This window comes from Tursiops truncatus, chromosome 9 (assembly GCF_011762595.2).
Source record: "Tursiops truncatus isolate mTurTru1 chromosome 9, mTurTru1.mat.Y, whole genome shotgun sequence".
NCBI classification, from domain to species: domain Eukaryota; kingdom Metazoa; phylum Chordata; class Mammalia; order Artiodactyla; family Delphinidae; genus Tursiops; species Tursiops truncatus.
The window spans coordinates 73,656,240-73,671,217 of record NC_047042.1 but is presented as its reverse complement, the minus strand read 5'-3'; the positions used below and the strand labels follow the sequence as shown (position 1 = coordinate 73,671,217).

The 14,978-nt window shown below is 37.6% G+C and overlaps 1 protein-coding gene across 3 annotated transcripts in view; it reads right to left on the bottom strand.

Annotated features, from left to right (window-relative positions):
* CFTR (CF transmembrane conductance regulator) overlaps window positions 1-14,978 on the bottom strand; it is a 196,237-nt gene that overhangs the window by 15,004 nt on the left and 166,255 nt on the right. For all 3 annotated transcript variants that reach the window (XM_019924883.3, XM_019924893.3, XM_019924896.3), the window contains 2 exons: window positions 10,115-10,270; window positions 517-606 (listed from right to left, as the gene is read on the bottom strand). In XM_019924883.3, the coding sequence (XP_019780442.1) occupies window positions 517-606; window positions 10,115-10,270 (246 nt within the window). The remainder of the gene's footprint in view (window positions 1-516; window positions 607-10,114; window positions 10,271-14,978) is intronic.

Sequence of the window (14,978 nt, the reverse complement as noted above, 5' to 3'; positions counted from 1 at the left end):
CTCTGAAGGCGGTTGATTTCTGGTGACTTCCAGAGAAGACTGTAGCCATCTTCAGGTGTTCTAGGATGATCATTAACCTTTTGTGCTAAACCTATGCTTCCCAGAGAAGTATATCATGTCAAACCAAAGCCTCCTTCTTATGCTGGGAAAGTTTCAGAACCTAGACAGGGAGTAGATGAGATGGTGTGGACAGATGCTTCTCTGTATCGGGAATAATCCTGGTGTGCTGTAGGTGTCTGGGTCTCTCCTAGTTCATGGCTCAGTGATGCGCATTTGGGAAGAAGGCCAGAGTATACTATCTCTGGGGCCTGAGAGTTGGAAACTTACTACTGAGGAAAGGGCTAGGTCTAATCCAAAAAACTTGGTGCTCGAGGTATATTAGAGTTTTCCATTTTAAAGTTATCCACACACACATGCACATACATGCACAAAAGTGTATAAAATCATCTCAGCTGTGATAACCACTCGTGTGTATGAGCAACCTTTTCCAGAATTACTTCAGTGAGCATGCCTTACCTCATCAGCAACTTTCCATATTTCTTGATCACTCCACTGCCCATAAGGATCCAGGTTTTTTCTAAATGTTCCATAAAAGATGAATACTTTCTATATCAATAAAAAAAGAGGAAAGCATGAATAACCTAAAAAACTTTGTAGATTTCCCTCATTTTATTGTGAAATATTCCAAACAGAAAAAAATATTTAAAGAAATAGCACAATAAACATCCATGTACTTACCATCCAGTTTTCTTAAATTTTTATCATATTTGCTTTGTATATTTTTAAGAAATAAAATATTACAGCTACATTTGAAGCCCCTTGTTAACACTCATCTAATCACAATGTCCTTAGAATAAAGAAACTGAGATCACTATAAGTTGTGGGAAATTAATTTTTTTTATTCCTAGTAATATTCCTTACTATGAACAAATATAAAATTAAAGTTAAAAATTATAAGTTTATGAGTTATAATTAACTTGTTAGAAGAAATTCCTATTTTGTTCATATCTTTTCCCTGGATTTCTTTTATGATCCTAACTTCCTCAGGGATTCTGAAACTCTATGAATTTACGGACACTCAAACACATATATTCATATGGTCTATAAACCAAGGCACACTTCTACTTATACAACCAGACAGACACAGGAAAGTGTCACGACTTAGAAATCAGTGAAAGAATGAGAATCAAATATTTGTTTAACTGAATGTATGACACAGAAGGGAAGGGAGGCAGATGAGCTGGATCCTGCTGAGGTAGCAAAATGACAATCAAATTTCCTGTAAGGAGCATTGCACAGCTATCCCCCCTACTTGCTACATCACTGTCTACTTAGGTCTGCCTATATGAATAAAAAAATTTTTTTAAAGAAAATCACTGTCTCACTGGGAAATGCTGATGCAACAATAAAGATAATATTTAGGTCTCTCTCTCTCTGTACACATGGGTGAACTGAAAAATACTTTTGAGGTAACATTCAGAAAATTTTTTTCTTTACCATTTTTCTTTTGCCTTTGGTTAATAACATCCAGTCAGGAGAATTGAGAACTAAATTCTTTGAAGCTTTAGTTTTCATTAATTGCCTTAGGCTAAGAGAGAATGCTCAGTGCCCAACTGGTCTGTGAGGAATTGCACAAGGTAAGTCAGCCCCAGATGAATGGTGTCTGTGCCTCTCAGGCAGAAGGAGAGTATCCTCACCATGGCAGCCAAGTTCAAGGACAGTCACATTAGAAACCTCAGTCCCCGGGGCATAATTTATGGCTTAAAGAACAAAGTTGTGGCCAAATATCACAGGAACCCTCTGGAGAAGGCAACAAGACTTATGCTGGTATTTCTTAATCTGCATCAAATCACGTTCCTAAGGGATGCTTCCACTGCTTTACAGAAGTGAATATAAGACACAAATATATGACTCATAAGAGATGATGGATATATTTGTACATCCTCCTCCAAGCTTCCAGGTAAATGAAAGTAATGTCCAAATAAGCTAAAGAGAGCAGACAAAGTGTGCTATCAGGAGATTCTGATAAACTAAAGAGAATTAAATAAGAAGTGGCTCTGAGAACGCCAGTCAATGTATTATTGAAGCAATTAGGTTTATTTGTTATCTAAAGTTCAAAGGCTTGCCAATGGAATTTTGCCATTTACTGCTTTTCACATGTTTTCTTTTAATATTATGTTTCTTTATATAAAAGCTTCTAGCATTATTGAGAAACATAGGAAATAACAACTGTGAGGGTTTACCAAGTATAAGCCAATGTATTACTTCACTGAAGTTATCTCCACCGGGAACTCAGAGGCCAGAACACAGAGCTCCGGTCTATGGCAGGCTTACCGTGTGCCTGGCAAGGCTCTTTACATGTGTTATATCTTTTTATCTTCATATCAGCCTAATGAAATAGATCTTATTGTACATGAAGAAATCACAGCTGGGAGAAGTTAAGTAACTTGCCCAGGGTTACTTAGCTAGTAGTTATGGAGCTGGAATTCAAACCTAATAGTGTTTGTCTCCAAACCTGTGCTCCGCATAACCATAGCAAAATGCCTCAAGTCCTGGGCAGACCAGTTTTTATTCCTATCTGGAGCTCAAGAAAGATTAAAGGTTGAGCAGGTGCAGCCCATTGGGTCCATAAAAAGCCCATCAGTGCTCAGCAGCATAGTCATAATCCAAGCACTGCTATCCATCCCTCTGGTCACGGGCTCAGTTCCTGCACTGGGAGTGGAGATTTCAGCTTCCTGTTCCTATTCAGGATCTGACTTGAAGGTTTTTATATGGGTTACAGTGTCCTTGTAACTTTCAAAGAGACTTAACACATCCAATGGAAGAGCACAATAGGAAATTTTACTTTGGCCAAATGGAAAAGGCCATTATTCTGGAGGACTGTGTAGAGGCCAAAGGTGTCATAACATCAAAGCAGACACAGAAGTTATAAAGGCAAGGTGCCTTCCTAAGATGCTGTGGCAATGCAGCTCTGGCCTGGTAGGTATACCTGTGAACAGAAACCCAATATCTTTGAGCCTTAGTGTTATTGTAAAATGGGGAGATGCTACCTTTCTTCTCAAATCTTCTCTCACTTCGGGCTTTCCCATTTTGATAGATGGCACCTTCGTTTTATCAATCCACAAACCTTAGAGTCATCTATGACTTTTCTTTCTTCCTGATCCTCCCAAAAGGAACCAATCATCAGTCCTGTGGATTGTTTTCCCCAATGTATCTCAAATCCATTTGTTTCTCTATCTCTATGGCCACCACATAGTTCAAGCCACCGGTATCTTTCTCTGAACACTGTAAGAACCTCCTAATTGGTTTCCTTCCTTTCACTCTTGCCTCCCTCCCAGTCCACTCTCATTTAGCAACCAAAGTAATCACCACAAGTGTAAGTTGCATCATGTCATTAACCTTTTAAAAAAACTGTCAGCGGCCTTCCATTACATTCAGAGTAAAATGTAAAACCCATAAGATGGCCTACAGACCCTGCATGATGCAACCTCTTGCACTTCGTCTGTCTCATTTAGTGCCCCTGGCTACTCCACTCCCTTTTTCACTCCAGCCTCCAGCCACCTGGGTTTCTTTTACTTCCTCAGTTCACTTCACACATTCTATCCTCCCTGCCTGGGAATCTCATCCCCTACCTTCTTCCTATGGCCAACTACATCCTTCAGGTCTCAAGTTCAATGTCACTTCCTCAGAGAATCTCTCTTGCTTCTTAACATCGAATAAGGTCGTCCAGTAGGATACGGCTTATAGTGAATATTAAAATTACATATGCATTTATGAGCATTTTGTTTTTAATGTCTATCTCCTCTCCTAGACCATAACTTTGCTGTGTACCCTGTCATTAGCACACAGGCTTTACATAGTATATGCTCAGTAAACACTGCCTGAATAAATAAATGGGCTGATGTGAACATAAGAAGTAAAACTATGAAACATCATAGTCACAGTTCAGCACATACTATTTTTCTTCCCTTTGAAAGAATAGCTACCACAACCCAGAGTGTTTAAATGAATAGTACTAACAGCCCATTAAAACCTTGATGTTTGTAATTGCTTGAGAAATGGTATGCCTAACTTTTTTCACAGTAGCCTGATAATTTATATGTAATAAATGTATGGCAATATACTATATATTAATTTTATTTAAAATAGATACATATTCAAAATTACACTGGAAGAAAGTTTTTGTTGAAACTAGACATCCAAAAATTTTAGATGCAGTGGATTTGATACCATTCCGAAATTCTATAGGTCTTTTGTTTACAGTTTATTGTCTAGCATTAAAATAATACTTTAATTTTAACTTTAAAGAAAAATTAAGTAAAGGAACTGGTTCAGTTAAAATTCAGTTTCATACAACTAATCAAACATTCCATTCTTGTCTGACAAATAGTACCTGGCACTCATTTGCTTTGAGGGGTGCCAGTGGGTGTCCCATTGTTTGGAAACAGTGTTTCTACAAACTCATCTCTAAAGCTGAGAGGTCCTTGGAGGTCACCTACGTCCTTTTCCTGGTGTACAGATGAAACAGCCAGGGTCCTAAGAAGTTATATGGTTTGGCCAAGGAGGCACAGTCTGATTGTGCAGCAAAAAATACGCTGGAAATTATATATCACAATGATCTTCTACCTCTCTTTCAAGAAACTGTTCACCGGTGGGAAAATTAGGATGTGCAAATATTTGATATTTATGTAATGTCATCACGTATGTATGCTACAAAAACAATTCTTGGGGCTCAAGGAAGAACAAAGAGAGCACCATTGTTCGCCACCTGACTCATCTCTTCCCTGAACCTGACTCCTCAGCCGCTCAGGTCAGTGGCGATGGCTGAGCCTGTGTGGGGCGTTCAGGGCTGGCCACGCATCACAGCAACAGGCATTATGCTTTAGCCTTGGAGGTCAGATGAAAAACAAAAAAGCATTTGTCTTCTGCGGTTATTGAGTGTAGTATAAATTAAATAAGTGGGAGGAATGACTCCTTATCCTTAAGTATATAGTGTTGCTTTGTTTTGGCTCAGAAGGGTGGGAAAAATATATATATATACACAATATGTATATACATACATATACAGTGTATAGTTTTATTAAAATGTGGCCCAAATGTTTATAAGCAACAAAGTGTCTGTGATCTTGCCTTTTGGCAATGTTTGCAAAACTTTATTATACATTGAATTTGTACAATAAAAATTCATCAATATGAACAAATCGAGATCCTAAGGTTGGATTACACAATGTCTAAAAATAAATGCTGCTTTGCTTTTAGGAACATCTAGGAAGAAAAACAAGGTGAATTTTATGAGTCAAAAATGTTTAAGCTTATAACAACTTGAGAATAACTTTAAAATTTTGATGTACGTATCATTTATTTGTAGGTAAATTGACTGCATGTAACGTGTTCAGATTTTTGTTTCTGTAAAGTCATTTAATGTTTCACGACCTTTTACACTACGTTTTAATACACACTTTCTCAGAAATAGCATTAAAAAATGATTTTCAGATCTGGCCAAATTATCACAAATTTCAAATGGTTAGGCTCAGAAATAGTACAATTGTGTTGCACTAATGTCCATACTAGTTATTTTTCGTTTCTCCCTTGAATTCGGCACTCCACGCCCAATGCCCACTGCCCTCTTCACTTTAGTCCAGGCTCTCACCACATCACAGCTAGAGAGTTTCTGAGCCCATCTCCCTGCTTCCCATCCTGCCTGCTGAAGTCCTCTGTCCACATACAGCCAGCCGCAGCATACCCTTTGGCTACTCTTTTCCTACCCTCCTTCCAGCTCAAGAAGACTCAACCCACTCCTCGACCACTTCAGTACTAGTGAAGTCTTTCCCTCTTCCTCCTAATGCTCCCTAACAGGTGGCCTCCTCTGCCCATTTTGCCCCCACAGCTCTTTCTAGTTCCACCTCTGTAGCTGTTTACAATATCCATGTCTAGGATCCTAGAATATCCTCTCCACAGCTCCCTGCCCCCAACCCTTCTAAAACCTACACATTTTATGACCCTTTAAGGCCCACCTCCATCATCATCTTCTTTGTGAAACTGTCAATACCCATTTGTCAATACAAAGATGAAAGAGACATGCTCCTCTACCCTTAAGGAACTCTAAAAAATAGTAACAACCAGCATAACACAGTGTGTTGTAATCGCTACATGCCCGGGAGTATTTTAAGTACTTCGAGTTATTTATTCCTTTACTCATTTAATCCTCATAAAACCCCAATGAAGTAGTTACTACCATTATACACATTTTACAGACAAGGAAATTGAGGCTCGGAGAAATTAAATAAATTGCATAAGTTTATATGGCAAGAAAACCCAGACACTGGTAGAACCACAGCCTCTTGTAAAAGAGAGCAAGCATTTAGTGACTCAGCAGAAAAATATACATCTTGAATTCCTACCATGTAACCTACGGTATGTGCTATATAAGACACAGAAAAATCAGTAAGGGAAAAAAAATCTGTGTTTAATTTAGCATTGCTACTCTATTCTTCTTGCTACATTTCTTTGATTGTTGATGATTTTGTCTTTACGTCTTGCTTCCTTAACTAGTATGTCTACAAAGTGTTTATAATACTGAGTGGAAATTAAATAAATATACAGATAATTCCAATATAAGACATAGAGAAGTACCAGGAGAGATTTGTAAACAAAGTTCTAGATCCCATCTGGGACTGGGATGTGGGAGTGGAGAGCTGGGGTTAGAGTCAGGGTTAACAGGGAAAGGGAGTCAGAAGAGGCCATCTGGCAGAGTTTAACATCTGAGATGCCAAAGTGACTCCAGTGAAGGAAGATCATCTCAGACAGAGGAAGTGCGTGGACAGAGGAAATGAGCGAGAAAAGTGAGGTATATCTCACAGCACAGTAAGTCCAGCTTGACTGAAACTTAAAGGTGCCCAGGTATGAGGAGTGGTGGATCTGACTGGACAGGTTGGGTTGGGACCAGATTATCAGGGACCTAAACCACAAATGGAAGAATCTGGATGTTATTCAGTGAAGAAAGGGGGTCTTAGAAGGTTTTTGACTTGGCAAATCACAGAGTTGGAATGCTACTGTAAAAAGTTTAATCTGTGTGCAACATGTAATAGAGAATTCCAAAGAATAAGGTGAGAAAAGCACAGCAATGGGGGTAAAAGCAGGAAGGCTACAGTTCTGTGGTGGAAGTAGCAATGACGGAGCGTGGAGCTGGATTCTTGCTCATCATTACCCATGGCACTCCATCACTATACTTAATTACCTATGCTTAATTTATCATTTTGGCTTCTTTCTCTGATTGCTGACTTAAGGCGATGAGCTCCCACTGAAAGCTCATGGGTGGGATTGGGACCTCAGTATCTTTTACATAAGTATGGAACCTATGGTACTTATTATCATTTAAAGCATATGGAAGTAGTTTAATAACTAATTATTAAATTGTTAATCATTGTGAAATTGAATGTGAACTGCTGCACTCACAGTTCCATTGTTCAGCTCTACAGTTACATGACTTGGCCCTATCTGATATCCCTGATAGCAAAAGAGGCTCCAGCTCTGGGGGAAGTCGTATGCAGGTATGGATTATTTTCAGATCATAAAGTCTTATTGCAGGAATAGGCCTAGTCACTCCCCAATTATAGTTGGCAGCCTTTCAAATTTGTAATTGAGGCTTTAAAATAAATTTAAACTTATTTTTCTGTTTTTCATGAATTAAGTGATTAACAAGATTCAAGGCGAATGAACAATTTTAAGTCTTGGTGTTCAATTGCCTAAGCCAATGGGACTCTGACTATAGGCCTCACTGTCTTGTCCACGCTCTCAGAGCTGAGAGGTAGAGTAGAACAAATTAAAGAAGGCTCCACCTTGAAATGTACACAATGTCCTGTTTTCCACGCTGGTACCTTCTCTAAGATTGCTTTTTAGCTGCAGGAGGGAAGAACACACAAATACACACACACACACACACACACACACACAAACACACACACACACACGCACACACGCACACATGCACGCACAAACTGCAAGAATTTGCCGAAACTAATGACATCTTGTGATTCCACAGCTGACGTCTCGGGATCACTATGAGGCAGAGGGAAGGTTCTTGTTCAAAGTTCCTGTTTCATGTGTCTGAAAACAAGTGATTAATTGACCTAGAGATCTCTGCTATCTCAATGTCAGAGGTCTTGGGGAAACTCTTGCAAGGTCAGAAAGATGGAAGGGAAAACAAAAGATGGAAAAGCAAACAAAAATAGTTCCTGGATTTTTAATTTCTTCTTTCTGCTTTTCAAAGATCAAACTCCAGAAAAGGAAAAAAATTACTTAATTTGAACTTTCAAAGGAAAGTTGGGAAAATAAAAGCAACTCTTGGTTTGGATGTTAAAAAGGTCTGAGGAGTTTACCCTCTTTCTCTCTTTCTTGGGCATTCACTTAACGTTCTCAAGATGTCACTGTACAAGAAATAGTACCTTCTGTCTACAGACATCCTTGTGATACCGGAAGACAGTCCCAGAAACCAGGGTCATAAACATGTACAATGAGAAGCATTTTTATTAGCACGATTACACAGTTTTAAAGGCGTAGCTCAAAGTATTTCTTGTTTAGTTTATTAAAAACTTGATGCCGTGGAAGAGGGAAAAGGCAAGTTTGGAAGATTCATGTTGGCAGAGAGGCAAGATAAAGAATTTTCATAATTCTAGCTACTTGGTTTTCCTCTACGTTTTGCATATTTGGGTTCCTAAGTAGAACATACAATAAAACAAAAATCTTTTCATCACATGGCAGATAAACTAAAGGATTCTCAATGAAACTGAAATTATTTCTTAGAGCTTTGCTTATTCTAATGGGCGGATTTGTATAAACAAGAACAACAAAAAAGAACAAAAGTTTCACTACTGTAGTTTAAAATGGGATCAGAAAATAGAGTCAACTGAACGGCAGTGCATCTCGGAAAACCAAATTCTATCCCATGCTCTTCAACATTGTTATCTTGCCTAATGTTGTCACCTCGGGATACTTGTATTCCCAGTGTTTCTTTATCTTCAGACCCTCTGACAATCCCTTTTTTCTTTCTGAAGAAACAATACTGTTTTTCAAAAGTTCAACCAAAGCTGAACTTTTGAAAAAGCTTTTGATGAAGCTTCTGGCAACATGACAAAGTTTAGACAAATGAATTAAAAGCATCAGTCTAGCAGTTACAATATTTAGTGCCTCACTAGATGAAAGGAGCAAATGTTCCACAGAGGTAATCTATCAAGACATACAAGCTGTTTTCTCAGGCTAGATTTGTAGCCTGTAGCATCTACCTGGAGATGCTCCTGGCATTTTAATTTTGTGTTAAAAGTAGAGAATTGTTAGGACCATGGTAGTAGAAAGGATTCAGTGCCCATTAGTATAAGGGGAACAAAGATATTAAACCAGCAACTATATCCATAGAGATGAGAACAAACACCAGTAGATATACAGCCCATGCCTTTCAGATTTGGTCCCAGTAAAGACATTCTTTAGTTTCCATTAAGATCATTTAAAAATGGAACTGTTGCTATTTCTCTCATAATTAAAAAGTCCTCTTGCACAATAACACAGATAGAATGATACTAAGCCAGTGAGAATGAAGATCCTTTGTGACCCAAATCAAAGAGTGACATTAAAAAAAAAAAAAAAGCTACAGATTACTCTGACATGGTTCATTCTTTTCAAAGAACAAAAAACCAATCATTACACTTTTTATTTTCAATTCCACTACTTCATGCTTCCAAGTGTTTGTTATTTCAGCAGCATCTTTTATATCTTGCAAAGCATTTCTCAACCTGCTGTGATTGCTAACTTGGAGCTCAGACCACTGAAGCAGAAACAAAAAGTTGATAAAAACAAAAGCCCCATGCTCCTGCTGTGGTTTATGTCTTCCGGAAAAAGCTATCAAAACTATTAATAGTTCGATAACTGTATGTCAGAGAATCCCAAACTTCTAGAAGTAGTTTCTCTCCCTATGAAAAGGCTGCATTGCAGAAAAAAAAAAGACAGCGATACATAGGGAATATATTTTGCAGGGAAATGTGAATTTCTTGAGTGCAAGTGTCAAATAAAGGGAACACTGTACTTAGTCATTTTTTTTACTAGCTAAGTCTTTCTGGCTTACCTGTGGTAGGACTCCAAAGGCTTTCCTCCACTGTTGCAAAGTTACTGAATCCCAAGACACACCATCTATCTGGATTTCTCCTTTGGTGTTCAGCAGTCTCAAAAAAGCCAGTAACAAAGTGCTCTTCCCTGATCCAGTTCTTCCCAAGAGGCCCACCTAGAATATCAGTGATGGAATTACTCCTGTGACAGATAGATACAATACCATAAATGTAATCTGATATTATACATTAATAAAAAACCCCACTGGAACCGTTTTCTTGTTGCTGTTGTTGTTTTTTAAATCATCACCAGGGGAAGTTTCACTTATTCATTCAAACCTTTTTGCACACTTCAAATTCTGACCAAAATTGATCTGGAACAGAGCAACCCTGGAAGACAATATAGAAACTGGCCATAACAGATTGGACCCCTGATGCTGGGTTCATTTATTACTGACCTTTACTAACAGCAAAAGGGTTGAAAATGCCCATTTTGCATGGAAGAAAACAAAGATACAGTGTCTTAATGCACTAATTTTTTTTTAACATCTTTATTGGGGTATAATTGCTTTACAATGGTGTGTTAGTTTCTGCTTTATGACAAAGTGAATCAGTTATACATATACATATGTTCCCACATCTCTTCCCTCTTGCGTCTCCCTCCCTCCCACCCTCCTTATCCCACCCCTCCAGGCTGTCACAAAGCACCGAGCTGATCTCCCTGTTAATGCACTAATTTTTGAGAATGGGCTCAAGCCAGAAGCAGAGACCTGTAGCTTGATCTAGTTCCAAACATGAATATGAGTTTGAAAATTAATAAATCTGCAACGGTTCTAATATTTAGATACTGCCATAGTAAAATAAGCGAGCATCAAGTTTAGGCCTAAAATAAAGAATAAGTTCACATTCTCACAGAAGGCAGGTTGGGCCTTACCACTCCTCAGTGGATAAGCACATAGACAGTTGTCAAATCAACTTTTTATATCCATTCTGATTGGCAAGAAGAGAATTTTAGGAAGCAAAAGGGTTATTAAGGAAAAGAAAAAACTAGTCTTGTTCCTTAAAGACTGTAAGAACACAGCACGGAAGTGAGAAGGCTGTGCACTGCGAGGAGAGAAGAGGTGCCTCATGTGCCCCACAGGGAGCTGACTCTGTGTTCTGATGCCAGCCCAGACCCAGCTCTTAGAGGAAGATGCTGTGAGTGGGACAGAACATTTCTGCAGTCATTAACTAAACCCTGAATAAAGCGCTCGACATTTAGTGGCACTGAATGTTTCTTTCTTTCCCCTTACATTATTGCTATTTCTTTTTTATCATTTGGCCTTTTTACAAGAGAGCTGAACAAATGGTCTTGTAAATCGTGCTTTTTACACTATTTGTGGTAAAGGACAGTTTTGCTTTGTGTTTTAGTTTCCAATCCACCATCAGTACTTTAAAAAGTAGAAAATAAAAATGAATTTCTAAATGCTTACTCTCAATTTCTATACTTATTACAGACTAGTAACAGTTTCTAAACCAGAACTAGTTACAGACCACAATAAATGCTTGAGAGTGTACAGAAACCCACAATAATAACTTATTGAATACTGATTAGGAAGCTGGTAGTAAACTAGGCCTTTAGGTAAGCTGATTAAACAAAAGTGACACAATTGTCTTTCTGTCTATCATAAGAGCCCTATAATGGGAGTTTCACACGTTTGTTTTCTGAGACAACTGAGAAAATCAGATAAACAACAGGTTATACATAACACCCTGTTGAGGTTCTTCATACTACTAATCACAATTGGTAATTATTTTATTTATTCTTTCCTTGATTATTGCTTGTATTCACCCAAAGAATATAAGTTCAAAAAGGGCAGGGTAATCTATCTTGTTTTCCACTGAATTCTCATCACCTGGCATAGTGGTTGGCTCACATAAATACTCAATAAAAACTTATTTGGATTGACTGAGAGACAGTCAGATGGAAGGCTGAATGGATGGATGGACAGACAGACAGATAGGTGGGTGAGCAGGTGGGTAGATAGAGGGAAGGAAGGAAGGAAGGAGGGGAGGAAGGGAGGGAGGGTAGATGAATGAATAAACTTATTTAGTAGATCTAATAAATAAATGGATAGAGTCAATTTTGGTCAATTACCAGATCAACTCTTAATTTAAAAATCTTGTGGAATTTCATATGCACACTTCTATTTCTGAATCAGCCCATGTTGTACAAACACATTCACCACACATCATGATTTTCCAAACACAACAGTAAGGCTTTGTATAAGCAATCTGAGTATGCCCTGTGTAGATGAGGCATGAGGAAAGAGAAGCAAAGGCAAGTTCAAGAGCAGGAAGTGATCTGCTCTAAAGTCATATCAAGCACTTTTGATGAAAAGTTCCTTGAGTTTCAGACTCTTAAATCATTAGCCAGGATTCTAATGATTAGGATAAATGACTACATTCCTTTTCCTTAAGAAGCAAATATTGAATGTTTAGAGAACACAGGTTTTATGTTGGGATAAAACCGGATTCAGAGGCAATTTGTAAATCTTTAGCTTTAAAGTTTTTAGCTATCGCTCTGGTTTCCTTATATTGTTGAACTGCTGGCATTGCATTATGCCACACACGGTTTTCAACAGCGCGGAATCTAATTGGTTCATACATAACAAAGTCTTCTGTTGTTTATATAATTGGCACATAATAATTCTTTTCCAGGATTTGTTTTTCCAGGCTTCTCAGTGATCTGTTGAATAAGGCCAGAGTACTTCCCGCAAATAAGCTTTTAAGATAGATCTTAATTCCAAGTCAATGTTTTCTAGTAACTTCAGTGTACCTCCTCTTTGAGAACTTTGGATCAAGATAAATCAAAATGTTATGTGGAAAGTTAAACAGTGTTGAGTTTGGTGCTAGCTGTAATTGCATTGTACCATGACTAGAACAGTCTCAGTACATTCTTTTCAGAGTGTCTTATTCACCATTTTAATACTGCAACAGATTGAAACCTGTTGTAATTATTTTTCATCTCCTTTAGTCTCCAGAAATCAAGATGCCAAATCAAATGAAATTTGGATCCCCAGAGTTATAATAATTGTAACTTTTATATGTCGATTATTAATCTGTTTATTATTAATAAAACATAATTCCTAACATAATAAGTTCTTGAGACTATGCTCCTTCTAAAACCAGTATAAGACAGAAGTCCATATGCGTTTAACAAATCAAATAGATACTAAGCACTTATGCTGCTATGATCCGGGCCCTTGATATTGTTTGAATTGTTTGTGGATCTTAGTATTTTAAAGAGACTACAAATGGAGAGAGCAGATAAGCTCACCCAAAAGAACAGACCTTGAAGTCTGATTCAATATCTATTTAATCAGAGAACCATCCAGTACTGTAATATATACAATATATCATCTCAGGCATTTTGTTAATTCTAGGTTTATCATGAAAGACCTAGCTCCAGATTAAAATCACAGCCTGTATTTTGAGAGGAAAGAGAAAAGGAAAAAAAGGAAGAGATATTCTAGTTAGGGGAAGGTGATGTTAAAAATTTAGGCAAAAATCAAAAGCTTTTAAGAAAAAACTATTTGAGACTGAAAAGAAAAATAAGTTTTTTTTAAGTTACTGTTTTTAAGTTAAAGTTATGAAATACTTTCTACATTTCTCATGCGTTGAAAATAAAATTTAAATCACAGGTTCTGTGAAGCAAAGGCCTAAATTAAGAGCCAAGAAAGTAATAGGACATCTCTTCACTAAACTAATTTCTATGAACAAAGTGTTTTAATATGAATATTGAATCATTTTTATGCATAAAATATTGATTTTTTCCTCTTTTCACCATGCTATAGGCTGAATATTTGTGTCTCTCCTAAATTCATATGTTGAAATCCTAACCCCCAATGTGACAGTATTAGGAGGTAGGGCCAATGGGAGGTGATTTGGTCACGAGGGTGGAGCCTTCATGAATGGGATTAGTGCACTTATAAAAGAGGCCCCAGAGAAATCCCTTGTCCCTTCCACCATGTGAGGTTACAGCGAGAAGACAGACACCTATGATGAAGTGGGCTCTCATCAGACACTGAACCTGTGGGGCCATGATCTTGGACTTCCCAGACTCCAGAATTGTGAGAAATAAATTTCTGTTGTTTATAGGTCATGAAACCTATGATATTTTGTTATAGCAGCCTGAATGGACTCAGACACACCATAGAACCAAGAACACTGAAATTCATTAAAAATTAAACAAGAAATGCCCATTTAGGTCCTTTTCAAATGTTTTCTCTCTCTCTTTTAAGAAGATGAATTAGACCACAGTTAAGATTGCAGGACTTTTGGATAATAGAAATAATATACAGATGGTCCCTGACTTAAGATGGTTTGACTTACAATTTTCTGACTTTACAATGATGCAAAAGCAATATGCATTCAGTAGAAACTGTACTTTGAATTCTGAATTTTGATCTTTTCCTGGGCTAGTGATATGTGGTATGATACTCTCTCATGATGCTGGATAGCAGCAGTGAGCTGCAGCTCCCAGTCAGCCATGTGATTATGAGGGTAAACAACTGATACACTCACAACCTTTCCATAGCTATACAACCATTCTGTTTTCACTCAGTATAATATTAAATAAAGTACATGAGATATTTGACACTTTATTATAAAATAGGCTTTGTGTAAGATAACTTTGCCCAACTGTAGGCTAACGTAAGTGTTCTGAGCTTGTTTAAGGTAGGCCAGGCTAAGCTATGATGTTCAGTAGATTAAGTGTATTAAATGCATTTTTGACTTAATATTTTCAACTTATGATGGGTTTAATAGGACATAACCCCATCATAAGTCAAGGAAGATCCATACTAAACTTGAGCCAACTTCTTAATCACTATGCAAGAAGTT